The 21,848-nt window shown below is 30.4% G+C and overlaps 1 protein-coding gene across 1 annotated transcript; it reads left to right on the plus strand.

The window, feature by feature from the left end:
• Positions 1 to 11,002: 11,002 nt before the first annotated feature.
• Positions 11,003 to 13,374, plus strand: LOC107411387 (lysM domain receptor-like kinase 4). Its single transcript, XM_016018965.4, has one exon. It carries the CDS (start codon positions 11,318 to 11,320, stop codon positions 13,199 to 13,201), a length of 1,884 nt encoding a protein of 627 aa, XP_015874451.3. The 5' UTR covers positions 11,003 to 11,317; the 3' UTR covers positions 13,202 to 13,374.
• The last annotated feature ends 8,474 nt before the right edge of the window (positions 13,375 to 21,848 follow it).

Genomic DNA, 21,848 nt, shown 5'->3' on the forward strand with positions numbered 1-21,848 from the left:
ATAACTATTTTCCAATCAATTATGCATTCATGTAAATCATTGGAGATCCATAATATTATCCTTTTCCAAGCTCAAATATTATTAAAATCATTCATTCCTTCCGGCCTATGAAAGCATTAAGTATACTAATGATTTATTAACAAAATATATTACTAATTAAATAAAACTCAACATATATTAAAATAATTAAACCTTCATAGTTAGGGCTACATCATAGCCCTAGCTATGAAAATTAGTTCATGGTAAAAATAATTTCAACATCCATAATTATTAAAAATAATAAGATTCACAATTAAAGAGAAAGGAAAAGAGAATAAAAACTATTGAAGAAATTCTTCTCCAAGAGCTCTCAAAGTCGTAGCCTTCTTCTCCAAGCAAGCCCACGTCTCTCTGCCTCCTCCAAGCTCTCCAATTGATCTTCTAAAACTCTAAAACTTTAAAACCCTAGAACCCTTAAGAGAATCTTAGAAACTCCCAAAATTTGGTTTGTTTCTATTTAAGCCTCCTAAAAGCTCTTAAATAACTCTCTAAACTTGTATATCTTCCTTCAATGTGGTGGGGGCTATATATATAGGACCTTGGAAATCTTTTTCTCTCTTTATTTTCAATGTGGGAATCTTGGAAGATACCTTTTTTAGGCCATGAAAAGGGTTGGACGAATTTCATTTGTAAAAAGGAAACTGGATATTACTTGCTGTCTACTACTTTCCTTTTATCTAATTCCTCCTAAAAAAATAGTTAATTAGTCTAATCTACCCTTAATGAAGCATGTGACATGACATGTGCCTCATTAATGATAAATTAACCAATTATTGCCACTTGTTTTTATCTTGGCCCTCAAATTGCCTTGATTCCCTCTTTTGATCAATGGTAGAGATTTAACTAGAATATTCCTTTTTATAAATTCCAAACTTTAAATGATGATAACTCTTTGCTCGCACGTCGAAATCCAAAAATAACGAGACATTTGAAATCCTCAGATTGTGATGATTCATATGACATCCACTTCCACCATGAAATTCTCGATAGAATCTTTATGGAATCTTCAAAGTATCTTTTTGGAATCTTTTTAATGCTTAGTCTGTTCGAGCTCAAATCTTGCTTCCCACCATAATTCGACCCAAGGAATCCATTTTTATGGTTGTTTTCTTAAAATTCTTCCTCTTTCACCTAGATTAAGAAAAATACATAATTAAGTATCTTTCCATAACAAATTAACACAAACTAACAAATATTAAGCTATAAATATGGCATAAAATCATCAATATTTTAGACCTAACAATCTGGTAGCATCTCTGGTTGGATTTGCCTTAAAGTTCCCTGCACATAAACACACTTTGAAAATATGCATCCACCTTATTCCTCTTATTTTACTACAAGTTCTCATAAATTTGCAAGACTTTAGTAACAATAGAATAGAAATATAAATACAAGAAATAATTAATAACACAAATACCATATCAGGTCTTGGGACCCCTTCTAGAGTTTACTACTTGGACACCAATTAGTCCAAACTTTTTCTAAGTCTCTACTTAGTATGGGGAATACATAATTTTACAACTCATAATCACCCACACCACCTACTTATTACAGTCTTATATTTCTATAATACTTCACGAACACACCAAACACATAAATTAGATCAAAAGATAATAAAAACAATAACAATAATAGTAATAATAATAATAGTACAACCTCTCAAAAAATTTGGATAACTTGCTTGAAAACTACTGTAGTTGTTCGAAAGCTACAATACTTACTTGAAGGCTACAATATCTCCAAATTCATTAACTCATCCATTTGGACAAATATGATAGTTGTGCAGTTGACAATAATAACAATAACAATAATAACAATAATAATAACAATAACAATAATAATAATAATAACAATAATAACAATAATAATAATAACAACAGCAGCAGCAGCAGTTGTAGTAATAATAATAATAATAAAAACAATTAATAACAAAAACAACAACAAATAATAATAACAATAACATAACAATAATAAATAATGATAAATAATAATACCAAATAATAATAATAATAACAAAAAACAATTAATAATAATAACAATAATAAATAATAATAGTAATAACAACATATAATAATAACAATAACAATAACAATAATAACAACAACAATAATAATAATAACACATAATAATAGTGAATAGAGACAATAGAACTAAAATTGATAAGTATATTAGATAACATGCACACTCATAATGAAGATACATCCGATGTACTATATAATATGCTAATGCAAGGTCCCATGTAATTAGTTGTCATAGGTAAACTACTACCAATATGGCCAAGGGTGGTTGTCTATAATGGTCGTCGAACCCGCTACTTTCGTAGGTAGTAGAAATATGATACTAGGCTATTCATGAGACAAATTCGATCGTTACCCTTGTACTGTGTGGTACAAACTAACATAGTATAATGTATATATGTTTATACCAATGCTGTTAAGTGACATTTGGGATCCCAAACACTACTTGACAGATAAAGTTGGGAGAAGAGAACATGCACTCAACTCTATTAGTATCCCAATGGTTGCCATGCTAAATTAGCTGTCATCCTACAACTGAGGGGCAATTGATGCCCATTGTGCAAAATACTTACCAACCTTCTCACTCTTAGCTCCCAACGGAATGACTAAATCTGTTGTCTTTCGATTGTGAGGAGGGTGGCTGATGCTATCACCATAAAATATTTGCCTTACCTCTCTCACCACAGCTCACAATTTGATGACTATATATAATCTTCGTGCTAATGAATAATATAACAGTACACAACACCAATACTATATAGTGTATATACAGACTAACTAGTCATATAAAATATATATTTTCAAAAACGTCCATTCCTCATAATTATATTTTAAAATCATAATTTAATTGTTTTAAACCAATAAACAAATTAAATAAATAAATAGATAAGTAAATAAATAAACATTTATGAAATCCAAAATACAAATTTAAAGGAAATATACTACGGTAACATCATTTTAATATCAAGTACTTTTACAACCTTTAATTTTCTTATATCGCCATAAATAAATAAATAGATAAATAAATAAATAGATCAAAAGTATTTCTCATAAAATAATCCACCAACAAAATATATATATAAATACATATATCCAGAGTATAAATCATTATTTGAATTAAATGCGTAAGATTAGCTATGATCAAATACAACATTTTAAACACATTAGCATAATTTAATAATATAAATGTAAATAACATGTTAAATCTCAATTAATCAAATGATCACAATTAAACATAAAAAATATTCCCATAAAACCCATAAAAATATATTTACACATTCAATCATAAATATACGCATATATATGTGCACATATATAAAACTCGGAAACAATACGTAACTCATAAATTTAAAGTGGATAACGAATATTTAATAACAAAAATATTAAGTGGTATGCCCAAATTTAGACAATCATCATTAAATAAATAAATCACTAAATAGATAAATAAATAAACTAACTAAATAAATAATTAAGTAAGCAAATAAAAAAACAAAATCTTATCATTCCTTCTGTTTTATTATAGCTCAAGATTGGATCTTAGTAAACAACTGGCTTATTATAACTTGACAAAAGTAAACCTATGATCAGTCACGATTTGCAAACCACTTTCATTATATGTGTATATATATATATGTGTGTGTGTATGCATATGAACGCAATGCTCTCTAACAACAGATATACATGTGTGTGTCTATATATGTACGTGCACACACACACACACACACACACACATACGGGCATATATATATATAATATCTATATATACATATATTTTTACCTAAACACAAGCACATATATACACATATACATAAAGTCATACATATACAATTCAAGGATTGAAACACACTAAGAGAACTCAGTACATATATATTTATCTATATATACATATATGTTTATCTAAACATAAGCACATACATACACATATACACACATACATACATATACACTTCAAGGATTGACACAAACCAAAAGAAATCAATACACAAACAAAACAATTAAATTTAAAGAAATGGTAATTTTCCAAATACATCACCATAATTTATAAATAAGGTACTAATGGAAAGCCCAAAAGATGAGGAATATGAAACTAGCCTTCATTAGGCTTAACGCGCTAATGGTGGCCAGATTTCCCATTGAAAGCTACCTTTTCTTCTTCATACGCATCAAATGAGAACAAATTAAGGTGAACGGAGACCACCATTAGCATCGAGAGGCTCGAACTAAGAGGAGAGGATAGAAATGGCCAGAATCCGATGAGTAGACAAGGAGCACGCCGTCGGCTTCCATGGTTATTTTTCAGTGGATGCTTGATCATTCCGATGAATGAAGAGCATCGTGGTGCTGCTGGTGTGATGGGTTATCGGTTAGAGGTAGTGGTGAGCCTTGGGCAGGCCAGCGCTGTCACGATTCTTCTTAGAAAGTTGCAGTGTCGCAAGGAGGAGGGAGAGAAAGAATGGTGTTGTGCCTGCTGGGGAAGGAGGGGGGAGAGAGAGAGAGAGAGAGAGAAAGCTTTTTCATGTGGGAGAGAACGGGAGAAGAGAAAGAGAGAAAAACAAAAGGCACCCATTGATTGGTGACACATGGCATCTATCAGTTTGTGACATATTGCACCTACAAATTGGTGTCACCTGGTACTTATTAGGGTCCCCACTAAATATTCCACTACCCGATAAAGTTAGTCCTATGACTTTATATATCCATAACTTGTCAATTGTAGGTCCAAATTGAGCATGCCGCTAGTCTACAAACTTGTATCGATGAGCACTATCATATGATACACAAGTTAAAGTCAAAATTCATATGAGTATAAATTCAATCTCATGGTCACCCGATTAGTTTATACGGTACCTTATTATGACTATAACTTTCTAATCTCAGCTCTGATTTTGATGTACTACAAGTTTACGAACTCAGATCGATGAATACTTTGTTACAATGCCTTAATCAAGGCAAAATTCCTTTAGCATAAAAAATTCAACCAAGCAACCTATTTGGTCAACTAGATCAACTTCAGTCAAACTTAATCAAAAATTCAAATTCGGAGCGTTTTCTTGGGTCGAGGTGTTGAAGTTTGCCATAGCATCATTATCTGGAGAAGCTTTTGAAGCATCCTCACTGTCATTGTCATCCACAGCATCCGCATAAGATTGAAAAGCTTTGGAACGTCAAACTACATCCTGTTCTTACATAGAAATGATCTTGAAACTTGAAAAATGTCCACAAATGAAATATCAACCTTTTGATTATCTTCCAATGGTTTTTATGTTACAAAAATTGATCTTTTATGGCTTTTTAGCAGGTCAAAAGAATTACGTAGTCCTAAAGAAGCAATAGGAGAAATAGTATCGCAACATTTAACTCTATATTTCTTAATTATAGGTTTTAATTATCATCCTTCCATTCTGTAGCTGAAGATTGACGTTATTGTAGGCAAATGGTTCATACTATTGTAATATGTATAAAAATCAAGAAAGTCTCATATAGTAAAGATCAATTTCAATGTAGTCATCCTCTATTTCTAATATCAACTTTTCCAGGACAAACACCTCAAGGTCAACATCAATTAACATACGAGCAAAATGTCAAAAGTTGACAAAGATAGTGTTTTTATTGAACTGAAAAGGGATGTCAATGCTCTTTGCAAGGTCAGAATGGATTCTAGAATGCCGAAATTCCCATCTAAGGTTAATAAACCTTACCCATATCTATTCGTTTGTTGATTTTTGGTGTGCATGACCAATTATAGGTTTAAGCTTGCAAGTCGACAATTATAGGTTTAAGCTTTAAAGAACCAATAGCCCAAGTTCTCTAATAATATTTTTCTCAGTGCAAGAGAACATTATAAAACTCTCTACCTAATGATATTAATTACCAATTGTCAATTTTCCAAAAAGATTGAAGTTTCTCCTGTAAATCATCCAAAAGCCATGGTGTGTCGCCTGTAAATAAAATTACATGAACAACTAAAGTATAATTACAAACAGACAAGCATCCTAGTATGCCTTTTTATTTACCTGAATAGAAACTTGGTTATCTTTTCTAATTAGGACCGCCTATTGGTCATCAAGTTTACTTGCAAATAAAATAGTATCCAAGCCAAGCATCTCAGCAAAGGAATTAGCTAGAGGTGGCTTGTTGGAATCATATTGAAGTTTCTTAAACACCTAATTCATAAGAGCTTCAAATTTCACGTAAGTTGGCTGTAGTTTTTTAGATACATGTAAATCCAAACCTAGGGTTTTCAAAACTTCGGAGAAAAGATACCATTAGAAGTTTGGTAGATATTGCAAAGAGAGAACAATGTATTAGAATGGTGAGACACAAAGCTGATAAATTTGAATCAATGCTATGAAAACTGATGATAGCCAATATCGTCAAAACCCTAGCCATTGTTAATATTATAACAACAACAACATCTTTTATTTTTAACTGTATAGTGCATTTATAGTGCACTATTTCGTAAATACCAAAAATAAGAAAGACATTAAAATTTTATTATGGTCATTAATTGGAAAAAAAAAAAACCAATTCTTTACAATAAAAAATTTATTGTACAACAAGATAAACATTTTCTTATTAAATTTTTAAAAAGTTATTAACAAATTTAAGCCAGAAAACGTGTCAAATAGATAAAATTACATTGTAGTTTATTGAATGTATTTTATAAATATATTTGATTTACCAATTTGAATAATATTATATTGTTAATTTATATTGATTCTTTTTAACCAATATAGATAATTATTAGTTTTATCAAACAAAACCCGTTTTCAAAAATTATATTATTTTTTCTTCCATATATATAATATAACTATGGATGGTTTCAATTGTACGTTCAAAAAACTACAAAGAACAACCAATAAAAATAAAAGCGTTGCATAAGGAGTGCAAAATATAAAAACAAAAGCACAAATTGAGAAGGCTTAAAGTAATTCATCAGTAATGGCAAAAAATGGTCATTAGAATCAATTCAATTTATGAACAAAATATCCTAAATATTAAATAGACAACTAAAACACATAAATTGAACACATTCCAATTTTAGATCTAATGTTAGTATTTAAACATGTTATGAATAAGTTTTGTTTCCATGCTTAACAAATAAAGAAAAGTTGACAATATATAAACAAATGTTTCAACGATTTAATTCACATGTTAAAAGCTAAATAATAAAATAGGAAATATTATTATCTGTTAATGAATCTAATTAAAATAATAATAATAAAAGAAATTATAATGGTTTGTATATAAGAAAGTTTATATATACTTTAATATTAACAAACAAACATTTCTTCTTTCCCAAAAAAAAAAAAAAAAAAAAATTTCTGCCCATAATTTCTGCAGAAAAATAAAAAAAGAATGAGCTAACATGTTATAAACTTAAACTTGTTTAAATAAAATTATCAATATATTTGAAAAACTATCTCGTTGTCTATACCGCATGATGTCCAAAACCATTTATATTCTTCTACTTTTGATCGGTGAAGCAAAAAAGTTTCCCTGACCAAAACATAAAGTAAATATTAATAATCTTTTCAATATAGGAAACATAATAATAATAAAAAAAAAAAAGAATTATAAAATCAATTTCATTACCATTGGTCACCAGACTGGATCATCTTTAATGCACAATCAGATTGTTTCTTTCCTCATATAGATAAAAATCAACGATATTTTCATTGTTAATTTTATCTCTTCTAGACTTGTAGATTTTATCTGCAAAAGGTAACCCCTATCACTAGTTTTCTCCAAAGGACAATAATTACTTTCTCCCATATTATTGTCCAGGACAATCCTTTTTTATCACTCAATGGGTTTCTATGATAAACACTTTTGGGATAGTCTATAATGTAATAAAAATAATTGTTAATAATGTTGCAAAATAATTATGAACAAATTTCGACAATTACATAGTATAACTATGTATTATATATAAATTCTAAAAGTTACCATAGAATGACTACAAATGGGAATAGCTGAACTTCAATTTGGAAGATGGAGTATTGTCGGAATTTGGTGAGATTTGAATTTCTCCTTCTTCAACCTCATGCTGTCTTTTTTCATCTTCGCTCTCTACTTCTTGGTTATTATTTTCTTATTCTTCATCATCAGAAATCAAATATACAATCATCATTTAATAAAAAATATAAACAAAAAGTTTAAACTTTTTAAAGGTAAAATATAATACATAATTGACTTCAATATAACTGAATACAATGAAATAAATATCTAGAATCAATAATGTAAAATATTGACACAAAAAAACGTTAACCTTGTTTTGAGCCTATTTATTTTCTACATAGGAACAAATTTGCATAAGGTTTGAGCTAAACACTATCACATTGAATTTAAACTCCTTTATCTCCTTAAACTACAAAAACCAATTATTTTGGAAACCATGCACTGCACCAAACTCAATCCATCCTTTTTTAAAAACTGGGCGATTTCCTTCCATTTTCACTCTAACTTAGAATGAACCAAGGCGTGTTCTCAAATTTGCTCTTTTTTTTTTAAAAAAAAAAAAATCATTTTGTTTTTATGTAGAAACCATCTTGGTAGAGTTTGAGAAAAAAATTTCATACGGAAAAATAAAAATAACAGTAAACGAAAAATTTGCAAAAACTAGTGCACATACTTTATTGGTTTTCTTCAGTTTAAATATCTTCTTGATTGAAATGAATCTCCTTCAAGAGAAGTGAAAAAAAAAAAAAAATGGCAGAGAAAAATAAGCATGCGTCCTTAAAAAAATATTTACCACGAAAAAGAAAAAAAAAAAAAAAGTAATCCACACTAATAGATACAAAGAAAAAAAAAATCAAAAGAAAAAAAATATCTTTATCATTATTCATGATACTTCTAGAAATAAATTTTCAATGCACAAAATCATACACAATTGAGACCAGTTTTACTCTAAAATTGAGTAGATCACATAGATTTCATACGTAGGTATCACTCAAGTTTTTGTGAGTAAGGACCAATGTGGTCCCACATTCATCATATTTTTGCTCGATTTTCAATTTGTTAAAACTTTAGAAACTCTCGATTCTGAGTGGTATATATATACATAAAATATGATATGATAATTCGTGAGTTTAAAAAAGAAATAATATATATATATATATATAGATTATAGATTATTAGGCTGTATAATAAATTAATAAGGAAAAAGAAATCATTTTATTATTTATCAATTTTACCCTTCAAATGCCAAGAAATTGCAACCAAACAACTTTATTTAAAAATTGAAAAAAAAATTCATCAAAAAATTAGATTTTTGACATTACTATAAACATAAAATTGATTGTTGTTGTAATTTGATTTCTTATAATGATAACTATTATGGGTACGATTTCTATATAATCCTGCCATTATCATCAGTTTTTTTTTTTTTTGAATATATATATATTTATATTATCAAGCATTATATTTCATTCATACATTTTTTTTTAATTGATGATTTTTTGGTGTTTATACTTATAATTTTCTTTATTTTAAAGTTAAATATATATTTATAGATTAAATTCTAATTTAAGGATAGAACAAAGTTAAAGATTTTGTTGCTATTTTATTAGAATGAAAAATTTTCACTGTGTACAATTTGGTACACATTATTACATGTTATTGATACCGTGGAGCATCATCAAGAAATCAACAAAATGGTTAGTATTTTTATTGCCCAATAAACCAGATGTAATTTTACATTGACACTTGATGACTCTTGCTTTCTTAATCCTGATAACTTTTTAGACAAAAATTTAACAAACATTCAATCGAATGTCTCTCATCTTTTGAATCAAGATGGATACATGGATAAGATTATCAAATAACTTCAAATCATCAAAATGAAGAAAAACACAAAAGCAAAAAAAACATACAAAATATTGTCCACATAATAAAACATAAATATAAACCTAATTAATTAGCTTTTAAGATAGCAATGTTATCTTTAGATATAACTGCTAAAGATATAATACCAGAAAAAGAAAAATAAAACTTATGGCACATCGTATCAAAAAGTTTATATGTAATTTACATGTTAAAAAAACATTCTTCTGTTCATCATCGTTGCTGCCAAATAATATAAAAAAATAAAATAAAGAATCTATTGATCATTGATTATAAAAATCTTTGGAAATCTAATTGAAATAAGTCATATAATAATATAATAATTTAAAATATAATAGTCTAGAGGGAAAAAAAAATTGCAAAACATTGACTATAAATATCTTTAAATAATCCAATGAGAACAAAATCAATTTAACGAAACAAATAAACAAAATAGTCACTGGTTTAAATCATTTTAAAAAAAAATATATATATATATATATATATATATATAGTTTTGAAAAAAAGGGAAAGTAAAATGCTAACAAAAATTATAAGACCCATTAGTATAAAATACTAGCATATAATATAAATAGAGGTAATATATGAAAGCTAGAAAATGATGTTCCGGATTCCAATTTGAAAAAAATAAAGTTTCAATACCTTTTAAATTTGCATAAATGACTAATAAAGAACATTATATAAAAATTGGAAAATAAGTTGCTAATATATAGTTTTTTTTTTTTTTATAAATAATTATGAAATGTAATATAGCATTAATATTAGAAGTGGTATTGTCTCTTCTAAGATATTATAGAGCAAAGCGTCTAAATTGTTCATAAAAAAGAAAAGAAAAAAAGAAAAGTAAAATAAAATACAATTAAATAAAAAGGATTGTTCTGGATTGCAAAACAACTGGAAGCTTGACATTATTCTATATATAATATATAAGCTTGACATTATTCTATATATAATATATATACATTATTATATATATATATATATATATATTTAATACTCAATACTTCCAACTTGACATTACTAATTTAGCTGGTTCTTAATGGTGCTTTCTGTTTATTGACAAGGTTTATTGTTTCAAAATAAGCTGATCATTTATACTTTTCACCGTTGGAAATGTTGGCCGGACTTGGAAATAATATTATATTTAAAATGCCTATCTTATAGTGTCACTTTGTAATCGCTGGCTGTGTCATGAAATTTCATTTACTAATTTATTTAATGCGGTTCTTCCTTAAGCTGGTCTCTCTCTGCGTCGGCAAGCATTCCTCTCAATCAAATTATTTCTTCTTCTCCCCTTGCAGACCAAATCTATCAGCTCCATTTCCATATACCATTCTCTACCTTTCCCCACTTTTTTATACGCCATATTTTTAAAATTTACTTGAGAAAAACTTATTATTTGGGCATAGAAAACCATGAAGAAGTACTATATTTTCTGGTTTCTTATCTTGGTCTGCATAAAATCAAGCTCTGCTCAGCAATATTATGACCCATCAGATTGTGTATCAAATACAAACAATTCAGGTTCAAAATATACTTGTAGTTCATCATCCCAAAGTTCATGCAAAACCTTCTTAGTCTACAGAGCCAGTCAACATTTCCAGACTATTTCTAATGTCTCAGACTTGTTCAATGTGAAATTTGATGTGCTACTTCAATTGAACAATCTAACAAACAAGTCTGAGGCATTAACAGCAGGTAGAGAAATTCTTGTACCCATTACATGTTCTTGCTCAGGACAATTTTTTAAGGCAAATTTTAGGTACACAGTGTCTGGAATCACATCCTTCTCAGAGATTGCTTGTGGGGTTTTTGAAGGGCTATTGAAACTTTCCACTTTCACTGAGGAAAACCCATTTGGAGGAGAAAACAATCTCAAAACTGGTTATAAGCTTCAAGTGCCTCTGAAATGTGCTTGCCCTGAAAATTCCACCATTAGTAAGGGAATAAAGTACCTTGTTACATACCCAATTGCAAAAGGAGATGAAATAAATTCTCTGAGCAAGAAATTTGACATCCCTGCAGAAGAATTATGGGAAATGAATCATTTAGAACCTTGGCCAACGGTTTTTCCTGGGACTACTTTCCTAGTTCCACTTAGAAATCCGAAGGTCGTAAACTTTAATATCCCAAATTCTCCACCTCCAAGTCCTGATTTTCTTCCAACAATTCCTGTTCAAAAACCAGCAAATAACACAAAGCTGAAAAGGAATAAATACATAGCAGGTTTTGCTGTTGGGTTTTCTCTTCTACTTGTAGCACTACTTTCATGTGGGTTGTTCATAAAAGCTTTGAAGAAATGGAAGGTGGAAAAGTACCAGCATTTCACTGCTAGAAGCTCTCCGATCTCTTGTTCACCTGCCAGAAGCTCTCCTAGATTCCAAACAGGCGGATTGAGCCCCACAAACTCGTCTTTATCTCCGGATCTTCTTGCTGGGATAAAATTCTCTTTGTTTAACTACAGCATAGAAGAGATCAAGAAAGCAACAGGGGATTTCAGTTGGCCGAACAAGATCGGCAATGAAGTATATGAGGGATTGATGATGGATAACGATAAAGTAATTATCAAACGGATGAGATTCGAAGACACTCGCCAGGTGATCGATATACACTCCAAGATCAACCACATCAATATAGTGAAACTACGTGGTGTTTGTTACGGAGAAAAGGACTTTTCCTGGTCTTACTTAGTGTTTGAGTTCCCTGGAAAATGCTTGAGGGATAGCCTATCTGATCCGTCCGATTGTCATCTAAGTTGGGATCAGAGGTCACAGATTGCTTTTGACATTGCAACTGGTCTTCACTACTTGCACTGCTATACTTTCCCTTCATATGCTCACATGAGGGTGAATACAAGAAACATCTTTGTGACATCAAATTGCAGAGCAAAACTTGGAAATATTGGAGCAACCCCGGCCGTTGGATTTTCATCAAAAGAAAATTATAGAAATAATAGAAGTTTTAGAGGATGGGTTGCACCTGAGTACATTATACATAGCTCAGTTTCTGAAAAGGTAGACATTTTTGCATTTGGAGTTGTGCTGCTTGAGCTTATATCAGGAAAGGAAGACAGTGATGGAAAGCTATTCAAAGAATCAATCAGATTCTTAGGAGGTAGAGCAAGTGAAGGAGGTTGTTTCGAGCAGCTGAAAAGTTTCATGGACCCAAATTTGAAAGAGGATTATTCTCTTGCAGAAGCTTTATGTTTAGCCGTTCTAGCAAAGGCTTGTGTGGAAGATGAACCTCTGCATAGACCATCTATGGATGACATTATCAAAGTGCTTGCCAGAATGGTATGAATATGAATTAGATGATGAAGAAACATCATCAGATTTGGTTTTCTAATTGTAATGAACCAGTACTGGACTGATTACAATTTCTCTGAGATAAAGGAACCATGTTTGTTTTTATTTATTTTATTTTATTTTTTTAGTTTTGCCATAAGTCGTTGAAAAGTAATCAAATTTATGAAATTTCATGCATTCACAAATGTTAGAATTTGGTTGTTATGTAATATTTAGAAACAATTTAACTTCTGTTAGGCACGGTTTCTGAAATAATACGTTTTAGTTTGTAGAGGTCAAAAAAGGATTATGAAAATGTTCCGGCTCTTTTGTGTAAGAGGTTTGGATCTTCAAAGGAGCTTAAAATCAAAGTTTTCTCACCAAAGTCTTCCAACAAAAAAGAAGTTAAAATGAGCAGAATCAAAAGTTATCGTTTACAGGATCTAAAACTATAAAAAATGACAAAGTATAAGTTTTCCAGCTGAAGTAAAATTAATTATTCGATGAAAGTTTTAAAGAAGGCATATAGTTTGGAAAGATGTGGGAAGGTTTTAGATTCCATTTGTAATCTTCACTGTATCTGGCAAATAATGTAATCCAATGAGAGATGTATGAGGTCATTGCTTACTTTTGTTGTCTGGAGAAGATTCTTTATTATTTCATACGCTTTCAGTTTCTAGTGGCTCCATTTATACGTAGCCTTTTTTTTTTTTTTTTTTCATTTTTAATTTTTAATTATTTAATTTTTCTTTTAAATTTTTTTCAATTGAAGTTCCTTTTGGCTGTCCTGGATCCGCCTTTATTTGTTTTTTTAAGTTGATATTGACAAAATGCTATTTTGTAATTTGTGTCCATAGACTATGAAAAAAAAAAAAAAAAAAAACCAAAAAAGTGAGGAAAACTTTGGGGAAAAATAAACATAAAAAAGTGGATTCTTTTATGCCATATCGTTTTACAAAATGATTTATCATTTTACAAATTTAAAAATGATGAAAAATGCATTTGATAGCTTTATTTGAAATTTAGAACTTAAAAAAAAAAGTTGAAAACATTATCTAAAATATGAGTAAATTTATAAAACATTCAAAAAAAAGTTTACAAGAATTTGAAAAATTTTGAAATCAAATATATAAAAGGATATAGATAATATATATTATTTTAAATGTAATAATACTTATTTTATAGAGATATATACATAAATATGAAAAATGATTAGCATTTTCAAGAATAAATATTTTCTTTACCATATATATATATATATATATATCATTTTATATTCACCAAACATATTTTTATCACATTCTCAAAAAATATTTTTAAATATGTTACCAAACATATTTTTAAATTCTAGAAATAGACAATCAAATTTATCATTTTCATTTTACAAAATTGATTTATAAAATTTGTTTTTGAAAACGTTAACAACATACCTTTATTTTCCTTTCAAATTAGAAGGAAAACTAAAAGTCTCTGTGGTAAAGTTATTAAATTCCTGTCTCCTGATCACTCCCTATCTCTCTTTATTGCTCACTTCTCAAATTCCTCTCCCTTTATCGCTCACTTTGTCTCATGTCTCTCCTTCATCTCTCAATCTTAGGTCCCTAAATAACTTAGTCGACTTTAACTATACGCCAATGGCATATTGGTGACTAAGGGTGTGTTTTTGAGTGCCTTTACATTTTTTTTTTTTAATCAACTCAATCATTCTTTTAGCATTTATTTCCGTAATAATTTTGTTAAAAAGTGCCTCATAAAATAAGTGGTGAATGTTTGGTTATATATGATTGAATAACACCTTTAACGTTATTTATGATGTTTATATAGTTTAATTAATGTACTTTGTACTATTTTATTTTCATTATGAAATACCAACCATAAAGAAGCACCTAAAATGCTGATTTATTTGTTTATTTTTAATTAAAAAGGCAGCTTATATTTTCTTCCCAAAACATGGGCAATTGCTTTTTTTTTTTTTTTTTCTCTCTCTCTTTCTTGGTTGCACTTATTAGATTCCCCGAAGCATTGACAAACACACTCTAAGACTTTTTCAAGACATGGTTCTTCTTCACTTATGGGTTTAGACTTTAGACAAGAGGGCTTCTGATGAAAATCCGTTTGTACCCGTACAACCGACTACACGCTGGGGTACTAATCCTGTGCAACTGAAGATAGGATCAATTACTAAGGTGCAAGCTAAGTGATTTAAGGACAAGCTGGTTAGTTTTATATAAGGTATTATTAAATCTTAATAAGGCATGACAATACATGAAGATTCAAAACTCGTATTGTGCATCCAAGCTACAAAGGCTGAAATGGACCCAGGACACTGTTTTTGTGCATTTATGGACTCCGTGCAATAAGGGATGAATTTGTTGGCTTGTGAATGTTATTGAGCACACCAAAAGACCATGAAATTATATCAAGGCATAAGCAAAGGCATCCAAGCTAATCATTTGCGCATACGCTTTCAATTTGGCCGAATTGCATTGTTTTGGTGTTGGAAGGTGGTGTCTTATAATCTAAGCAAGCTTTATCAATCCAATCAAGGGCAATATATGGGAACCTGTTGTAATCCTATTTGGCATCCTACATAGCATATTAGAGTTGATTTGGAGCCTAAAATAGCTGGTGATTGGACAAAGCTAGCTTAGTTGGAAAATTAGTCAACTAGTTTCCTAATTTAAAATTTAACTTTTGTTTTAGAAAATAGTTTCTTATTTTGATTTTTATTTAATTATTTGCTGGACAAATTAATTTAGGATTTTCAATATTTTATTATTTTAATTGTAAATTAATTAATTCCTATTCTAAAATTAAGGAATTAATTAATCCAAACTATATTAGAAAAGTAAGAGAATTCGGCCACATCATCATTCATTGGCCAGTTTTATCTAGTAGATTTAGGGTTTTATTTTGTAACTCTAGCCTATCTAAAGACTTATTTTTCAATGGAATGGTAGTTTAGATTATCATTTAAAAATTATTTGTAAGAAGAATTATCTTTATTCTTTTTGAACACCTAAAACATTGAATAGAAATTGAGTGTTTTAGTTTGACTTATCAATGGGATATTCATCACCTATTGTGGCGTCTTCATCATATACCAAGGTTTTTAATCACAAGTTAATTAGGGATCAAGGTGACCATTAGAAAATGAACTTAATTTCAATCCGGGCTAGTATAATATAGGTTTAGGAGTAAGTTGATCTAGGTTCGTATCATTTGGTATCAGAGATGAATTTTATTCAGGTTTGATCTATCTTATTTGTTTTGTTTTATTTTGTATTATTCTACAATTTTAACATTGGGTTAAGGTTGTTTCTCTCTCATGCATTTTTTGCATTAAAAAAAAAATTCATCCATAACTGAATTCGGGTTTGTCTTTGTGTTAGCCGAATTTTATAAATCTAGCTTGTTGGTTGGTTTTCCATATTAATTCTTAGTAATTTGGTTTATTGTTGATTTTTTCCTTGCTGTTTAATGTTAATTAGTTGCATTCATCTATTAAAAAAAAAAGTAATTTTGAGAAAATATTGCATAAATCTAAAACTTGCAATTTGTTTTCGGTTTTGTTGATAAGTTGTTGCCGTTGGAATTATAATTTTTGAGTTGTGATTGTTCCACTGGATATTATGTTAGTAATAACCTGTTAGTGATCACAAAAAAAAAAAAAAAAAAGAAGCAAAAGTCAAAGTATATATAAAAAAAAAAAAAGTGCAAGAGATAGGTTTTGAGAATTTGAATTTGATTTGGATTTGGAGATTCAATTTTGTTTGTTGAAGCTACTGTTTGTTCATTCTATACTGGTTGCTGCATATTTGAATTTTGAGTGCTCAATTGATTGGATTAAGATTGGTTAAAGGATTTGAGACAAAAACCTAAATTATGAGAGCTACAACCAACAACTATCTCATACTTTATTCAAATTGTGTTCTTGTTGATTGTTTAAATTCTTTTCTAAATTTATCCTTGAATTTTGGTCTCTTAATATTTTGCTTTATCTCCTTGCTAAATCCAAAAAAATTCTTATTAATTTTCCTTGTTTTTGGTTAGTAAAGCCGAGAGTAGGTTTTATTAATTCACTCGAAAATTGCTTACTACTTGTTTTTGTTTTATTGGTAGGTTTAATTAGGACATACTTGTGATCTAATTGTTGTTTTGAGTGTATTTTAATAGAACTGTGAGATAATTCTTTGAGTGGAAAAAGGCAAGAGAATGTGAGCTTAAAAGAGTGTTAAAAGCCGAAACTAGCGTGCAACACTAGTGCCGAGACTTTATTTGAGCGATATACATGAGGGAGTGAATTTAGTGAGGTTTCTTGCATTATTTTTACTAACATGATACATTCAAGAATAAGAAAAGGAGGTGACTCTCTAAGAAATCTTGAAGACAAATCTGTGGGATTCAAAGGGGAATCTAGAGCAACGGGAATTGGAGGAGAACCTACTGACATGTTGGCGGTTTTGGAACAACTGCAAAGGATGAATGCTCACTTTGATCAACTTGGTCAAAGGATGGATAGGTTTGAACATTCCCAAGGAGGACCGAACCCAAGGCATGAATTTCATGGAGACCATGGTCAAGGTAAAGGAGGCCGCAGACGCTTTAGGGAAGAATTTGGAGGAGGGACTTTGGAGATAATCTTGAGGAGGAGTTTGAAGATATATTTGCATTCCAAGGAAGGCAAAACCATGGCAGGCAAGCTTGAGATGAAGATGATGACCTTGGCAACATTAAGGTTCACATACCACCATTTTTACTTAGAATGGGAAGAGCGCATGAAAATGATTTTTGATTGCCATAACTATTCTGAGGTAAAAAAAGGTTAAGTTGGATGCTTTGGAATTTGGGCATTATGCACTACAGTGGTGGCATAATGAGTAAGGTACCTGAAGGAAAGTTGGTGATGAATGAATAACCACTTGGCGACAAATGAAAAGAGCCATGCAGAAAAGGTTTGTACTAAGCCATTACCATAGGATGTTGCACCAAAGATTACAATCTTTATCACAAGGAAGTAGGACTGGGGAGGACTACTACAAGGAGATGGAGATGCCCATGATGAGGTTAAGCATGAATGACGACCGCAAGGCAACCATGGCATGGTTTTTGAGAGGTTTAAACTGAGAGATAGGCAACCAAGTGGAATTACAACAATACGTCGATTTGGAAGAGATGTTACATATGGCCATCAAAAGTTGAGAACCAATTTAAGAGGAGGGGTATTAGCTCACGGTTTGTAAGGGTTTCAAACAGTAGGAGGTCAAGTTTAAGTGGTTGGAGAAGCAATCCCGCATTCAAACCAAGGTTAAAATTGAAATAAGATGAAGAAAGTTCCAATCGACCAAGGAGGGACATAAGGACCAGCTCCATTCAAGCACCAAAACTCAAAAGTAAATCTAACCATAAACCATATAGAACTTGAGATATTGTTTGTTTTAAATGTCAGGGTCGAGGACATGTTGCAATCAATGTCCAAACTAAAGAACAATGATGTTGAAGGACAACGGAGAGTTGGAGTTCGATAGTGATGAAGCTGAAATTGAAATCGAACATAAAGAGGAAGGAATTGAAGATGAAGAATAAGATGAAACCGTGATTTTAAAAGCTTCAAGGGCCGAACTTACTGATACGAACCTAGGTCGATTTACTTTTAAACCTGTATTATATTAGCTCGGATAAAAAAGTAAGTTCAGAGTTTAATAGTCACCTTAACCCCTAATCAACTTGTGATTGGAAACCTTGGTATATGATGAAGATGCTACAGTAGCTGATGGATATCTTATTGATAAATCAAACTAAAATACTTGATTTCTGTTAAGTGTTTTAGGTGTTCAAAGATAACAAAGAGAATTCTTTCTCACAAATAAATTTTGTATAATATCTAACCTGCTTTCTCATTGAAAAATTATCCTTTAAATAGGAGAGTACAAAACAAAAACCTTAAATAATTAGGTCAAAAACCAGCCACCATAGTGGTTTCCTTAATGTGGTCGAATTCCACATCCTTTTCTATTCTAATTTGGAATAATCAAGTTTTTTTATTTTGAATTTGAAATTAATTAATTTACAATTGAAATCATAAATTATATACATTTCTAAAGTGATTTTTCCAGCAAATAAATAAATAAAAATAAAAATGAAAGACTAATTTCCTAAAATAAAAGTTAAATTACAAATTAGGAAACTAGTTGACTAGTTTCAAACTAAGTTATCTTTGATTAATCACCAGCTAGTTTAGGCTCCAAATAAGCTCCATTATGACATGCAGGATTCCAAATAGAATTAACATTAATCCCCATACATTTCCTTTTGATTGGAATAAGTCAAAATTGCTTGATCAACAAAAGAAGTCAAAGTCAGTCCCAAAACAAGCATTTTCGACCAACATGAAGCCTCATGCACAAATGTCCTATTTGAATGCTTTTGCTTCTATCTTGGCATGATTTCATAGTCCCTTGGAGTGGTCAATCATGTTCATGAACCAAAAAATTCACTTCTTGCTATCTAGAGTCCATTGAAGCACCAAAACAGCTTGTCGGGTCCATTTCAGCCCTTTATAACTTGGATGCATAAGACGAGTTTCGGATCTTCTGGTGTTATCATGCCATCATGAGATTGAATCACTCCTTGGATGAAGCTAACCAGATTATCTTTGAATTTCCTAGCTTATGTCCTAGTGATTGGTCCCGTTTTCATTTGTACAAGGTCTACACCCTGGCGGGTAGTTGGTTGTACGGTTGCAGATGGATTCTCATCATTTTCCTCCTCTTGAAAATGATTTGCCCTCAAATTAAAGTCATCATCTGTAAAAAATGGAGATAAATCAGCAACATTAAATGTAGAACTCACATTATACTCACCTGGCAAGTCAAGCTTATAAGCGTTTTCATTAACCCTCTTCAAAACTTAAAAAGGTCCATCCCATCGCGGTATAAGCATTGAATTTCATTGTTCCGGAAACCTTTTCTTTCTTAAGTGAAACCAAACCCAATCTCCTGGGTCAAACACTATCACAACATATCCTAAAAATACAAGCTCATTTCGGCAAAAATCACACTTTTTAATATTATCAAATAACCTTTCCTTCTTAAGCACTTCTAAAACTAACCTAAAATGTTCTACATGATTATCTAAATTTTTACTATATATAAGAATATCATCAAAATAAACAACCACAAATTTTCCAATGAATGGATGCATGACATGATTCATTAAACTCATAAAAGCGCTAGGTGTATTAGTTAAACCAAAAGACATTACTGACCATTCATATAATCCATATTTAGCCTTAAATGCGGTTTTCCATTCATCCCCATATTTCATCCTAATTTGATGCTACCCACTACTACAATCAATTTTAGAGAACATGCAAACATTAAACAATTCATCAAGCATATTATCTAATCTAGGATTAGGATGCCTATACTTAATGGTTATGTTATTAATAGCCCGAAAATCCACACACATACGCCATGAACCATCTTTCTTAGGTACTAATAAAACAACAATAACACATGGACTCATGCTTTCACGAATATGATATTTTTCAAGCAATTCACTTACCTGCCTTTGTATTTCCTTTGTCTCCTCAAGATAACTTCTATATGCAGGCCTATTAGGAATCGTTACTCCCCAAACAAAATCAATTTGATGTTTAATCCCTCGAATAGGTGGTAAATCAGTAGGAATTTCCTTTAGAAAGACGTCATTAAATTCCTGCAAAAGAGAAAGAGATAGAACTTGGCAATTCAAGCTATTCAATATTAGCTTGATCATTTAGATAAACATCTTTATAAATCATGAGCAGCAATGGTTTATTACTCAAAATTTCCTTTTTAACCTCACCTAGGCTAAGATAAAAAATTTTATTTTTCTTCTCTTTCCTCTCTTTTTCTTTACCACTCTCGGCCACCACTATTTTTCCCTCACTCTCGGCTTTCTCACCATTTTTCTCTCTCTCAGGTTCATCTCTCCTTCACATTCAATTTTTCAAGACTTACCTTGGATAGATGAGTCGGCCTTACTTTCCTTCACAAATGGTAAAGCCGTGGGTGCTATACCTGCTTTCTCCTTGAGCCATTCGGCCTCCCTTCTTTGTTGCATTTGAAGTTAGCTCTAAATACTTCATTTGGAGTTAATAGCTTCAACTTAATCTTCTTTCCCTTAAATTTAAATATAATGGAATCCTAACTATCCTTAAATTTAAATATAATGAAATTCTAACTACCATAGTGTATAGTATCTTTATCAAATGGCCATGGCCTACCTAATAAAATATGGCCAGCATGCATGGGAATAACATCACATAAAACAAAATCCACATATTTATCAATGCTGAATTTTAGCTTGGCTTGTTTGTTAACTTTCATCTCACCACTATTATTAAGCCATTGTAATCTATATGGTTCTGGATGTTTAATGGTTGTTAATTCTAATTTCTCAACTACCACATTACTAATTACATTAGCTTAACTTCCATTATCAATTATCATACTACAAATATTACCTAGAATTTCACATCGAGTGTGGAAGATATTTTTTCTTTGGACTTGATCCTCATCTTTGTACACGGTCAAGACCCTCCTTGCCACCAAACTCAATTCGGCATTTGAAGCTTTGGGAGTCTTTACTTCTTATTATTCTTCATCCTCAATTGCTT

The sequence above is a fragment of the Ziziphus jujuba genome, chromosome 10 (genome assembly GCF_031755915.1).
Source record: "Ziziphus jujuba cultivar Dongzao chromosome 10, ASM3175591v1".
NCBI classification, from domain to species: Eukaryota; Viridiplantae; Streptophyta; class Magnoliopsida; order Rosales; family Rhamnaceae; genus Ziziphus; species Ziziphus jujuba.

Excerpts from the sequence above, each read along its gene's own strand:
- LOC107411387 (XM_016018965.4), top strand. The coding sequence starts at position 11,318 with ATGAAGAAGTACTATATTTTCTGGTTTCTTATCTTGGTCTGCATAAAA.